Raw genomic sequence first — 13,801 nt, 5'->3', positions numbered from 1 at the left:
CAAATATTCATTGGAGGAGATATACAGACAAATTTTGGAGCAGTGCCTGATGGATTGGCCATTCAGAGCTTGCCCCACCTGGGATCCAGCCCATATACATACAGTCACCAAACCAAGACAATATTTCTGATGCCAAAAATGAAAGCTGATAGGAGCTTTATATAACTTTCTCCTAAGAGGCTCAGTCAGAGCATGCTAAATACAAAGGCAAATGCTAGCAGGAAACCATGGAATTGAGAATGGGATCCCCGCTGGAGGAATTAGAGAAATGTTTGAAGGAGCTGAAGGGGTTTCCAATCTCATAAGAAAAATAATACTAACAAACTAGAGTTCCCCGATACTAAAGCACTACCCAAAGAGTATATATGGACAGACCCATGGTTCTAGCTGCATACGTAGCAGAGGATGACCTTATTGGTCACCAATGGGAGGAGACCTTGGTCCTGCCAAGGCTGGACTCCCCAGTGTAGAGGCATGTCAGTGTGGGTAGTCAGGAATGGGTGGGTGGAAGAGTGGGGAAACGCCCTCATAGAATATAGGGGATGGAGAATCAGATGGCAGAGGTTGGAATGGAAACCGCTAAAGGAGATAACATTTTGAAATATAAATATAAAAAACACCCTCCAAAAACGTAAAAAAAAATATAAAGAAACTGAGAATGGTAACAGAACAATGGAAGTTCTCCATGCCCATGGATCATAGTGAACATGGCCACCTTATAAATATCAATCTACAGATCCAATGCTATCTCCATCAAAAATCTATCACAATATTTAGAGACCTTGAAAGAATAATTCTCAACTTCATACAAAAAACAAATTTGACAAGTAAAACATTACGTAAAAATAACTGAACTTCTGGTGTTTTTGCTATTCATCATGTCAAGCTGTAATCCAGAGCAATAATAATAGAAACTATATGATATTGGCATAAAAATAGATAGGTTGATTAATAGAACTGAATTGAAGAATCAGAAATAAACAACATACCCACAATTTTTGATTTTTTACAAAAAAAGCAAATCATGCAATGGAAAAGGGAGAGCATCTTCAACAAATTTGATGGTCTAATTGAATGTCTCTGTGTGAAAAAATACAAATAGATCTGGTAAAAATAGATCCTATACAAAATTCAAGTTCAAATGGATCAAAGACATGATCATAAAATCTGACACACTAAATTATGTAGAATAGAATTTGGGAATAGATCTGAATTCATCAGTGCAGGAAAAATCTTCCTGAATAAAACACTAATGGCTCACGCAATAAGGTCAAGAACTAAAGAGTGGGATGTCATGAAATGGAAAAAATTCTGTAAGTCAAAGGACACTGTTAATAGAGAAAAAAAGACAGGCTATAGATTGATGAAAATTCTACACCAACTACACACCTGACAGAGGGCTAGTTTCCAAAATATATATAGAACTCAAAAAATTAGACACCAGCAAGTAAAATAACAAAATGGAAAAATGGTATACAAACCAAACATAGATCTCTACAGAAGTATATCAAATGTCTGAGAGAAGCACCTAAAGATATTTTCTATGCTCTCAGTCGCCATAGAAAATCAAATCAAAATGACTCCGAGATTCCTTTTTACATCAATCAGAATGGGTAAGATAAATCACTAAAGGGTAGCAAATGCTAGTGTTGGGAGTCCAAACTTGGACAACGTCTCTGGAAATCAATCTGTTGGTTCCTCAATAAACTGGAAATAGTTCTACCTCAAGAACATACCATACTGTTCCTTGTCATATAAACCAAAGATGCTACACCATCGTAAAAGGACATTTGATTCACTATGTTCATAACAGCCTTATTTGTAATAGCCAGAAACTGGAAACAACACAGATGTCCTTAACAGAAAAATGGATAAGGAAAATGTGATTCATTTACACAATAGATTATTACACAGTTACTAAAAACAAGGAGAACATGAATTTTGCCATCAAGTGGATAGAACTCAAAAATATCATTTTGAGTGGGGTAACCCAGACCAAAATGATATGCATGGCATGTACTCACTTATAGGTAGATATTAGCAATAAAATATAGGATAACTATGTTATAATAAAACAGATTCTAAGAAGCCAAATAACAGGGATGATCCAAGGGAAAATGGTTGAATTTTTCTGAAAATGGAAAACAAAATAGATTCCTGAGGTCTACGGAAGGATGCAACTCTGTGGGAGAGTGGATGGTTTGGGGAACAGAATGGGAAAATTGTATATAGGGAGAGGTGAGGGAAAGCAGCAGTGATAAGGGGAGCAATTTCTAGAATGTTCCAGAGAACTGGGATGAATAGAGTAAAATGGGGGCAACTGTATTTGAGACTACTAGGAATGGGATTTAGTTATCTGAATGTGGCCACTTCCTCTAGCCAGGCAGTATTCCTAGTGGAGGAGTAAAACAGTAACATACTCTCAAACCCTTCAACCCCAAATCTGTTCTACCTACAAGAAGTACAGGAACAAAGACAGAAATGACTGCCCAAATTGAGTTCCATGTCATAGGTAAGAACCATCCCTTAGTTATTATTGATGATCTGTTATGCTTGCAGACAGGAACTAGCCACTGACAGGCTCTTCCCCTCAGCCAAGGGGAAAAGATGCAGAGACCCAGAGCCAAACATTAGATGGAGGTTGGGTACTCTTATGGAAGGTTTGGTAGAAGACGGAACCAAAGAAGAAAGGGACTCCACAGGAAAACCAATACGGTCAAATTATCTGGACTCTTGGGGATTTCCAGAGCCTACATGAGTAACCAAAAAATGAGCACAAGCTGCACTTAAATTTCCTGCACATATGTAGCAGATGAACAGCTTGGTCATCATCAGGCTGCTTCAATTATTGGAGAAGAGGCTGTCCCTGAAGCTCATTCATGCTTTCCTGTGGACCCTGTTCCTCAGTTGGAGAGGAAAAATCCTAGTTCTGCAGCAACTAGATGTGCATAGTCAGAGGGTTATAGGGGGTTAAAACTAAGAAGGTGACTCCCCCTTCCCAAGCAAAAAGAGACAGTAAATTGGGGGAGAATCTGGGTAAGAGGTTACTGGGAGTAGAAAAGGGCTGTTAAATGAATACACAAATAAACAATTTCATATGGGTCTGTAGAGAAGGTTCAGTAGTTGCAGACCACTTAGGTTGTTATTCGCATAGCAGAATAGAAACATCCTAAACTCTAGTTCCCAAGATATATATATATATATATATATATATATATATATATATATATATATATATATATATATATATATAATGAAAATATCCTTTTAAGAAAAGAAACTCTTCATCTCATAGCAGATATTAGGCAATGAATAGTAATATGACATTTTCACTGAACGAAATCATCAAGCTAAATAATTTTCCACTTACACAATAGTACTTTTGCAAGATAAATTTGGATACATTTCAGTTTTTCAATCATGTATTTTCTAGGACTCAATGTACATTATCTGGAAAAGAGCTGGAGATATAATCAATTTATACAGGTATAATATTAGAAATATTTTCTTACATCATATTATTAGAAGCTAACATTTAAAATTCTGACTAACATATTCTATAAGAGTAACATTAATTTGATTTTGATCAAATAAATATGGGTATGCTAACAATACATTGATTATATCTAATTAAATGATTATTCATAATTAAAAACATTCTGAAATTCTTTGGTGTCTGCTGGAAAATCTCCCAGTTTTATTATTAACAAATAAAATCTAGTTATTTTTAATGTTGGCCCCCACTTTCTTTGTTTACTGAAATAGACAAAGTCTATAGATCTTGCTTAACTTAAACAATCAACTCACAATGATTATGTGAACTATAGTCCATATTTTTTATTTCATTAATTTCTCTTTGATTTTTATCATTTCTTCCCACCTACAGAACTAGGGGTTGGTTTGTTTTTCACTTTTAAAATTCTTGAGTTAGATTAATAAATTTAAATATTCTTTCAAAATTTTAATATAATATTTTTAGAATATAAATGTCCTGCTTTCTTTTAATTTTTGGTGTGTGTGTGTGTGTGTGTGTGTGTGTGTGTGTGTGTGTGTGTGTGTATTCTGTATATTCATTTTCATTTAATTCCACAATTTAAAAAAATTGCATTTTTATTTCATCTTGACCCATCTCTATATAATATAAGTACATTGCTTAATTACAATGGAATCATTCATTTGCTGTTGATATTAAGTTTTATTGATCTATAGTCAGATAACTTAGAATTATTTCAATTTCTTTATATTTGTCTATTTTTCTACCATAATTAAGATGTTCAATTTTGTCTAAAATAGTAACTTTAATAATATGTTCTAAATAGTTCCCTAAGATATTTTGTTTAATATTTTTATTACTCATTTTATCCATTTAATCACATAAAGCCATTAATCATATTCATATGATATCCTTATTCCTGGTTTCATCTACACAAGTCCCCCATCCCATCTTCCCTCCACTTTGCCTCCATTAAGGTGCTTACCCACGCACATACTCCTGCATCATGTCTCAAACATTTCTCTTGTGGGGGCATAAAGCCTCCATAAGACTAAGGGCCTCTGGTCCCATTGATACCAGTTAAGGTCATTTTCTGCTACATATCCAACTGGATCCATGGATCCCTCTATGTATACTCTTTGGTTGGTGGTTTATTCTCTTGGAGCTCTTGGAGCTCTTTGTTAGTTGAAATTGTCCTTTCTATGAAGTTGCAATCCCCTTTAGCTCTTTCTGTTCTTCCCCTAGCTCTTTCATTGGGGTCCCTGGGCTTAGTGTAATGGTTGACTGAGTTTTGTATCTCTATTAGTCAGGTGCTAGCAGAACATCTCAAGGGACAGCCATACCAGGGTCCTGTCACCAAGTGCTTCCCAGCATCAGCAATAGGGTCAAGGTTTGGTGTCTGCATGTAGGAGGGATTCCTATGTGGGGCAGTCTCTGGATGGCCTTTTATTCAGTCTCTGCTCCATTTTTATCCCTGAATTTCTTGTAGACATAAATAATTCTGGGTCAAAAATTTTGAGATGGGTGGATGATCCCATCCCTTAATGGGAAGCTGCCTATCTATTGGAGGTGGGTGCCGCGCCTGCAGCAGAGATAACCGAGCTCCGGGGCAGACAAGACGCCTGAGTGGGAGCCGGTTCGAGGGTTCGCACCACACGTGGTTAAGCCCCCTGCTTGCATGCGGCGGACTCCAAGAAGATGTGCACCTGGACTTGCCCTCTACTGCAAACTTGTCTCTGGGCTGATGGACATCTGGGTCATGGGAAAGATCATTGTCAGCACTTATTTCTTTATTTTTTCTTTGTTTGATTCTGAATATGATCTTGACAAGACAGAGACTTCCTTTAATAATAGGACAGAAGGTCGTGATCTATTTTTGATCACTAATACCACAAGCTTTCCTGCTTCCTCTTTACAACAGACAGAGCCTCTGATGACAGGGACTCCAAGGTTGCAGATTATGTCTTCTCTTATAGATAAGGAAATATAAGATTTAACAAAGAATTATACTTATAAGGATAGTGATGCTTCTTCTATTAGGGTGTTGGTAGAACTGTTGAGAAATGATTCCTTGAGCTTTGGGTCGGCTATGAATATTTTACAGAGTATAGAAACAGGTGGTGGCAACCAGGTACTTACAGGGGACCATATGTGCATCGACCAACGGATGCTCCATTACCATATACTGGAGAATATGATTTGAATTTTGATAGGTGGGTTACTAAGGATGGATATAGGGTCAGGTATTTGTCACTGCCTTGGTCAGAAAGATTGGCAAGAGCCCGTCCTCCTTGGTGTGTGCTCTCAGAAGAAGAAAAATGGGAGGTAAGGTCACAGATCATCAGATACTTTAGACAGGGATCAGACATACAATATTATTGCCCCAAGCCTTGGATGTACATCTATAGGACTAACAAAGATGGGATCAAAGGGTTAACTAGAGCGATAGAACTAGATGCACAGACCTGATGGCATAAGATATGCCAGACTTGCGGTCCCCTGAAACTTCCTCCTTAATGTGACAAACGGAAAACTAGACTAGGCTGGCTGACTGTGGCTCGTCTGAAAAAAAAAAGCAAGCTATACCTTTTTACAGAAAAATCAAATGTTCTTGGCCATGGTCCAAGATTGTTATACAATGAAAATTGTGTATAAATGTCTGATGCTCTCTCAGCAAAGTTACAACAGCTGACCACACTCTCTCTGTGTCTGTGTCTCTGTTCGCCATCCCGTCTCCGCTCCACGCGTGTCCTCAACAGGGGTCCCCCCGCGGATCCTTGGAACTTCCAAGATCGCCGACCGCGACAGCTGGCGCCCGAACAGGGACCCCCGGACACGTGCATGCTGTTGTCTTGTGTTTTTCCTTTTTGTCTTTTATCCTCTTGCTTTAGAATTGCAATCACTACAGGAGTGGAACGGACTCACCGAAGGGAACTGCAGTCCCGCCTACGGAGAAGAAGTAGGTGAGGGTGAGTCACTCATTATGGGAGGAACGGGCTCAAAAGGACAAAAAATGTTTGTCTCAGTATTACAGAGGCTCTTAGCAGAAAGAGGCCTCAAAGTCAAGGAAAGTACTGCTGTAGAATTTTATCAATTCCTCATGAAGGTTTCCCCCTGGTTCCCAGAAGAAGGAGGTTTAAATCTAGAAGATTGGAAGAAAGTAGGTAGAAAAATGAGAAGATACACCGTTAAGCATGGAGAAGAAACCATTCCTAAACAGGCATATCCCATATGGTTACAGATGAGAGAAATCTTGACAGAACAGTCTGATTTGGTCTTGTTATCAGCTGAGGCACAATCAGAGAAGGATGTTGAGGAACCAGTGTATGATTTGCCTTATGATGATGTTACTGAAGTTAAGGTTAAGGAAGTCAAGGAAAAGACTTATGGAACTAATAAACCCCTTGTTAAGAAAGACCCCTCAAAGATGAACCTCTTGGGATTGGATGATGACAATGACCTCTCCCCAGGGGATTGGGATGATCTAGAAGAGGAGACAGCTAGATATCACCATGATGATGATCTGGTCTTTACAGTGAAAAAGGGATCCAAAGGATCTAAAGCACGCCCAATACCAGCCCCTCACAGAAAACTACTACCTCCAGTGGGTTTCGCAGGGGCCATGGCTCAAGCTAGGGAGCAAGGTGACACTTCCTTCGTTTTCCCAGTGGTCTACACAGGAGACAGTGATGATGAAGATTCCCCCACATGGGAACCATTAAAAACATTAAAGGAATTACAAGCTGCAGTACGAACCATGGGGCCTTCGGCGCCCTACACTATACAGATAGTGGACATGGTGGCCAGCCAATGGTTAACTCCGCATGACTGGCACCAGACTGTCAAAGCAACTCTCTCCCCGGGGGATTATATCCTCTGGAGGACAGAATATGAAGACAAGAGCAAAGAAACTGTACAAAAATCCTCAGGAAAAAGGGGGCCCAAGGTAACTTTAGAGATGATGCTGGGGACAGGAGCATTTGTTGCCCCTGCTTCTCAGGTAAAAATACCCAAGTTTATCCTAAAAGAGGTTACTACCAACGCTGTTTTGGCCTGGAGAGCAATCCCGCCTCCTGGGTCAAAAAAGACTGTCTTGACAGGAATAAAACAAGGAAATGAGGAATCCTATGAGACCTTTGTCTCTAGACTGGAGGAAGCTATCCACAGAATGATGCCCCCAGGAGAAGGGGCTAAAATGCTCTTAAAGCAATTGGCATGGGAAAATGCTAATTCACTATGCCAGGATCTTATAAGATCAGTGAGAAAAACGGGAAGTATACAGGACTATGTCAAAGCCTGCATAGATGCCTCCCCTGCAGTGGTACAGGGGATGGCCTATGCTGCTGCCATGAGAGGACAGAAGTACTCAGCCTTTGTTAAACAAACATATGGAGGAAACAATGCTAGGGGCAACTCTGGCCCCACTTGTTACTCATGTGGAGAAGTGGGACATTTAAAGAAAGATTACAAAAGAGGTCAAGGGGAGGGCAAACGCCCCCCTCCTGGCCTGTGCCCACGCTACAAGAAGGGCAGGCATTGGAAAAGTGAGTGTAGATCAAAGTATGACAAGGATGGAAATTTGATTACAGATAAAAAGGAGTAAGAAACAAAAAACTAGAGGAGGGGCAGCCTCTCAGCCCCGTACAAAGAGAGGAAAACAAAGGTCAAACCTCGGAGTTAAACCCCGAGGCCATTCCATTCACTATTCATGACCTTCCGAGAGCTACACCCGGAAGCGCGGGTTTAAATCTCTCGTCCAAGGTCGATGTCATCATTTCTATGGAAGAAGGGACGGTTTTAGTCCCTACAACAGTAAGGGGAACTCTACCTGAGGGAGTTACAAGGCTCCTTATAGGAAGAAGTTCCAACTATAAGAAGGGCCTAGAGGTCCTTCCAGGAGTCATAGATGCAGATTATCAAGGAAAAATAAAAATTATGGTTAAAACAACCAAACATACAGTCATCATACACCAAGGAGAGTGTATCGCCCAGATATTACTCTTGCCATATTTAAAGCTGCCCAATCCAGTGCTCCAGTCAGAAAGGGTACTGGGAGAGTTTGGATCTACTGACCACATACATTGGGTCAAAGAAATCAAGGAAAGCAGGCCAATGCTCACTATTTATCTTAATGGTAGAAAGTTTATAGGCCTTCTTGACACAGGGGCAGATAAGCCATGCATTTCAGGAAAAGACTGGCCTTCTCATTGGGCCAACCATCAAACAGAGAATTCCCTACAGGGCTTAGGCATGGCCTCAGGAGTAGCCAGAAACAGTGAGCCTCTGATTTGGGAACATGAGAACAAGACAGGTAGCATACAGCCTTATGTCATACCTACATTACCATTTACCCTCTGGGGAAGAGACATTATGAAAGACATGGATGTAAAATTGGTCACAGCAGAACAGGATTTTTGATGGGGGCCATTGAGGGCAACCTGTTCACAGATCAAATATCGTGGAGATCTGACCAGCCTGTATGGCTCAATCAATGGCCCCTGAAAGAAAAAAAATTACAGGCTTTACAGAAATTAGTCCAGGAACAATTGAGGTTAGGACACATAGAGGAAACCAATAGCCCATGAAACACTCCGGTGTTTGTTATAAAGAAGAAATCAGGTAAATGGAGATTACTACAAGACCTAAGGGCAATTAATAACACCATACATGACATGGGGGCCCTCCAGCCTGGACTGCCATCCCCAGTGGCAGTCCCCAAGAACTGGGAGGTAATAATTATAGATCTACAAGATTGTTTCTTTAATATAAAGTTGCATCCTAAAGATTGTAAGAGATTTGCCTTTAGTGTTCCTTCTTCAAATTACCAACGACCCTATCAACGATATCAGTGGAAAGTACTCCCCCAGGGGATAAAAAATAGTCCCACATTATGTCAAAAATTTGTGGATCAGGCCATTTCTTCCGTCAGGAAAAAATATAAAAATTCATATATGATTCATTATATGGATGATATATTGATAGCCCACCCTCAGAGGGCCATAGTGGACCAACAATTAATTGACCTTGTAAATGCTTTGGAGGAATTTGGCTTGATTGTCTCTGAGGAGAAAATTCAGAAATATGATAATTTGAAATATTTAGGTACCAATATTAGAGGTAATAATATAACATATCAGAAATTACAGATAAGACATGATAGATTAAGAACGTTGAATGATTTTCAAAAGCTTTTGGGTAATATTAATTAGATCAGACCCTATTTGAAAATAACTACCGGAGAGTTGAAACCATTATTTGAGATACTTAATGGAGATCCTAACCCCATATCTACCAGACAATTGACTATTGAGGCCTGTGAGACATTAAGCAAAGTAAATGAAAAATTGACTCTAACAAGGGTCCAACGCTTGGATCATGCTGAAGAGTGGTCCTTGTGCATTCTAAAACTAATTATACCCCCACAGCCTGCCTGTGGCAGAATGGGATATTGGAATGGATTCATTTACCTCATATTTCACATAAAGTTTTGGTTTCTTATGATACCCTATGCACTCAATTGATTATCAAGGGAAGACACAGGTCTAAGGAATTATTTGAAAGAGATGTACATAATATTGTCATCCCATATAATAAAGCTCAACTAGAACAATTATTACAAGAAAATGATGAATGGATCATATCCTTAATTGGCTTTACAGGGAAAATATTTTTCCATTTACCTCAGGACCCAGTTTTAACTTTTATATTAGAAAATGAGGTGATTTTCCCTAGAGGATATTCTAAAACTCCATTAGAAGATAGAATCAATATATTCACTGATGGGTCCTCAAATGGACGATCAGTGGTGTGTATACAAAATAGGGACCCCATTATTAAAAAGAATTCAGGGTATTCAGCTCAACAGGCAGAAATTAAAACAGTCTTAATAGCTTTTACAGAAGTGAAACAGGCTTTCAACCTTTACACAGACTCCAAATATATATTTAACTTGTTTCCGGAAATAGAGACGACAGTCCTGTCGCCGAGAACCAAGATTTATCTCAAATTAAAACAGTTACAAGAATCTATTCAACAGAGACAAAATAAATATTTTATAGGGCACGTGAGGGGCCACTCGGGGCTTCCAGGTCCTATAGCCCAAGGAAATGCTTTAACAGATTCACTAACAAAAATCATACAGGCTGTAGAGACAGCTAAAAAGAGTCATGATCTACATCATCAGAATGCTGCTACACTTAGATATCATTTTCAAGTTACTCGTAAACAGGCACGAGAAATAATTAAATCTTGTCCTCATTGTCCAGATTGGGGGAATGCATTAAAGATGGGAGTTAATCCACGAGGATTAAAACCTCACATTTTATGGCAAATGGATGTGACTCACATAACAGAGTTTAGAAAATTGAGTTATGTCCATGTCACAGTGGATACCTACTCACACATGGTGTTTGCCTCTGCCAGAACGGGAGAGACAGTGAAAGAAGTAATACAACACCTGGTGCAGAGTTTCTCTTACATGGGTATCCCGAAGAAAATAAAGACTGACAATGCACCTGCCTATGTGACAAAAACCTTAGAACATTTTTATCAACAGTGGAACATAGCCCATGTCACAGAAATTCCATACAACCCACAAGGGCAAGCCATTGTAGAACGTATACATCAGAATATTAAAGCATAGATTCAAAAGTTAAGGTCAACAGGTAAGTATACAACTCCCCATCATTTGCTTAGCCATTCCCTATTCGTTTTGAATCATGAAAATACAGATAACCAGGGGCTTACAGCCGCCGAAAGACATTGGACAGAGAAGGAGAGTGCTCCTAAACCCCTGGTCAGATGGAAAGACCAATTAACTGGCCTATGAAAGGGGCCAGATGTGCTAATTGCCTCTGGACGAGGCTATGCTTGTGTTTTCCCACAGAATACAGAATCACCAATTTGGGTCCCAGACAGACTCATCAGGCCAGCCAAAGGAAACGGACATCCGTCCCCCACGCCGAAAGAGGCCGAACCGCCGGATAATGCAGAACTTGGCCAAAAAGATCAAGGCGACTCGCCTAGAGCCAAAAATAAAACCACGCCAGACGCCGACGTGGACACAACTTAAAACCCTGACAGCTCAGACAAAGAAAGTATTGAAGGCTACACATGCCCCGGAAACGACAACCTTGCTGTTTGTGGCTGTACTTACAGTCATGAGTGCGCCCACCGCTTTAAGAGAAAGTTATTGGGCTTACTTACCAAAGCCACCCATATTACATCCTGTAGGGTGGGAGGTGTCGGATCACATCAAGGTTTTAACCAATCAAACATTAGTGATAGGGGGATCGCCTGACTTTCACCTTCTAAAAAACAGCTCGGGTTATGTAGATTTTGAGGGAAAGTCCGATTCTCTGCCCATTTGCTTCTCTTTCTCCCCTTCAGTGCCAGTGGGCTGTTTTCAAGTGGGAAAAAGGGTGTTTAACACAGATACCCCCACCTTAGACAATACCAAACCAGATGGAAAGGACAATGGGCGGCATATGTGAAAATTGTGGATGACCACCGTGAGCGATAAAGAAGAAAAAAGACAACATTATACCACAACAAAGAATCTTCCGCCACACTACCCCCATTACAGAGCAACATTTAAAAAGGACGCCCTTTGGGAGGGAGATGAGAATGCTTTCCCGCGCTGGCTTCCATGTGCCTTCCCTGACAATGGGGTAAGATTCTCTCCCTTAGGCGCTGCTGGACTTCTCTGGGACTTCTCCATGTCCTCACCTGATAAAGATCAGAACAATTATCTCTCCACCAACTCAAAACTTTATGGGAACTACGTGCCTCCAGTTGAAAAACCGATCAAAAGATGGTATGATGCGGGGTGGGTAGAACCGACATGGTTCTGGGAGCCATTCCACACGGACCTCCCTGATAGACAGAACAAACCACTGATAGAACATCCAGAATTGTTCCGACTGGTTGCTTCTAGTGAGAAACTTTTGCTGAAGAAACCAGGAGCTGCTGATTATGATGATGTTTCAGTTTCTGCTTGTGTTACCTATCCCTATACAATATTAGTAGGATTGCCACAATTGATTAACATAGATAAGGTTGAATCTATTTTTAGTATTAAGTGTACATCATACAAGCTGACTAATTACATTGATTCCACTGTATCGGGATCTGTTATATTGATTGTCAAGAGACCTCCTTATGTTTTGTTACCAGTAGACTTGGGAGATGAGCCATGGTTTGATGATTCTGCCATCCAGACTATTAGGTATGCTACGGGTTTGATTAGGACAAAAAGATTTGTAACAGTCTTAATTCTAGGTATAACCGCTTTGATAGCTATTGTTACTTCTTTTGCTGTTTCTACTACTGCTTTGGTTAAGAAAATACAGACTGCCACTTTTGTTAATGATCTCCATAAGAATGTTACCCTTACATTATCAGAACAGAAGATTATAGATTTGAAATTAGAAACTAGATTAAATGCCCTAGAAGAGGTAGTATTAGAATTAAGACGAGATGTTACAAACATTAAGACTAGGATGGCCACACGCTGTCACGCTAATTATGATTTTATTTGTGTGACTCCTTTATCTTATAATGCTACAGAAGAATGGGAAAGGACCAAAACACATTTGCTAGACATAAGGGATGATGATAACATTTCTTATAATATTCAAAAATTGACGTCCTTAATCACAGAAATGAGTAAGTAAAATATAGATACAGTGGACCTCTCTGGATTGACAAGATCCTTTGCGGATAGAGTTAAATCATTAAATCCAATCGATTAGACACAATATTTTATTTTATTTTATTTTTTTAATTAACTTGAGTATTTCTTATATACATTTCGAGTGTTATTCCCTTTCCCGGTTTCCGGGCAAACATCCCCCTCCCCCCTCCCCTTCCTTATGGGTGTTCCCCTCCCAACCCTCCCCCCATTGCCGCCCTCCCCCCATAGACTAGTTCACTGGGGGTTCAGTCTTAGCAGGACCCAGGGCTTCCCCTTCCACTGGTGCTCTTACTAGGATATTCATTGCTACCTATGGGGTCAGAGTCCAGGGTCAGTCCATGTATAGTCTTTAGGTAGTGGCTTAGTCCCTGGAAGCTCTGGTTGCTTGGCATTGTTGTACTTTTGGGGTATCGAGCCCCTTCAAGCTCTTCCAGTTCTTTCTCTGATTCCTTCAATAGGGGACCTATTCTCAGTTCAGTGGTTTGCTGCTGGCATTCGCCTCTGTATTTGCTGTATTCTGGCTGTGTCTCTCAGGAGCGATCTACATCCGGCTCCTGTCGGTCTGCACTTCTTTGCTTCATCCATCTTGTCTAATTGGGTGGCTGTATATGTAT

General features: G+C 40.1%; 2 protein-coding genes across 2 annotated transcripts; both read left to right on the top strand.

Moving 5' to 3' along the window:
• Positions 1-5,037: 5,037 nt before the first annotated feature.
• LOC108353429 (endogenous retrovirus group K member 10 Gag polyprotein-like) lies at positions 5,038-8,096 on the top strand. Its single transcript, XM_039091215.1, has 2 exons — positions 5,038-5,137; positions 6,253-8,096. Exons 1-2 carry the CDS (start codon positions 5,038-5,040, stop codon positions 8,094-8,096), a joined length of 1,944 nt encoding a protein of 647 aa, XP_038947143.1.
• A 3,145-nt stretch (positions 8,097-11,241) lies between these two features.
• Positions 11,242-13,256, top strand: Ervk-21l1 (endogenous retrovirus group K member 21 Env polyprotein-like 1). The gene is given in 1 exon segment (XM_039091224.2): positions 11,242-13,256. A coding segment is annotated over 1 exon segment (1,809 nt). The 5' UTR covers positions 11,242-11,358; the 3' UTR covers positions 13,168-13,256.
• The last annotated feature ends 545 nt before the right edge of the window (positions 13,257-13,801 follow it).

Source organism: Rattus norvegicus, chromosome 13, assembly GCF_036323735.1.
Source record: "Rattus norvegicus strain BN/NHsdMcwi chromosome 13, GRCr8, whole genome shotgun sequence".
Classification (NCBI taxonomy): domain Eukaryota; kingdom Metazoa; phylum Chordata; class Mammalia; order Rodentia; family Muridae; genus Rattus; species Rattus norvegicus.
This window is presented reverse-complemented; position numbering and strand designations above follow the sequence as displayed.

Excerpts from the sequence above, each read along its gene's own strand:
- LOC108353429 (XM_039091215.1), top strand. The coding sequence starts at position 5,038 with ATGGGAAGCTGCCTATCTATTGGAGGTGGGTGCCGCGCCTGCAGCAGA. Across the intron at positions 5,138-6,252 it reads GAGTGGGAGCCGGTTCGAGG|GGGTCCCCCCGCGGATCCTT; the intron begins GTTCGCACCACA and ends TGTCCTCAACAG.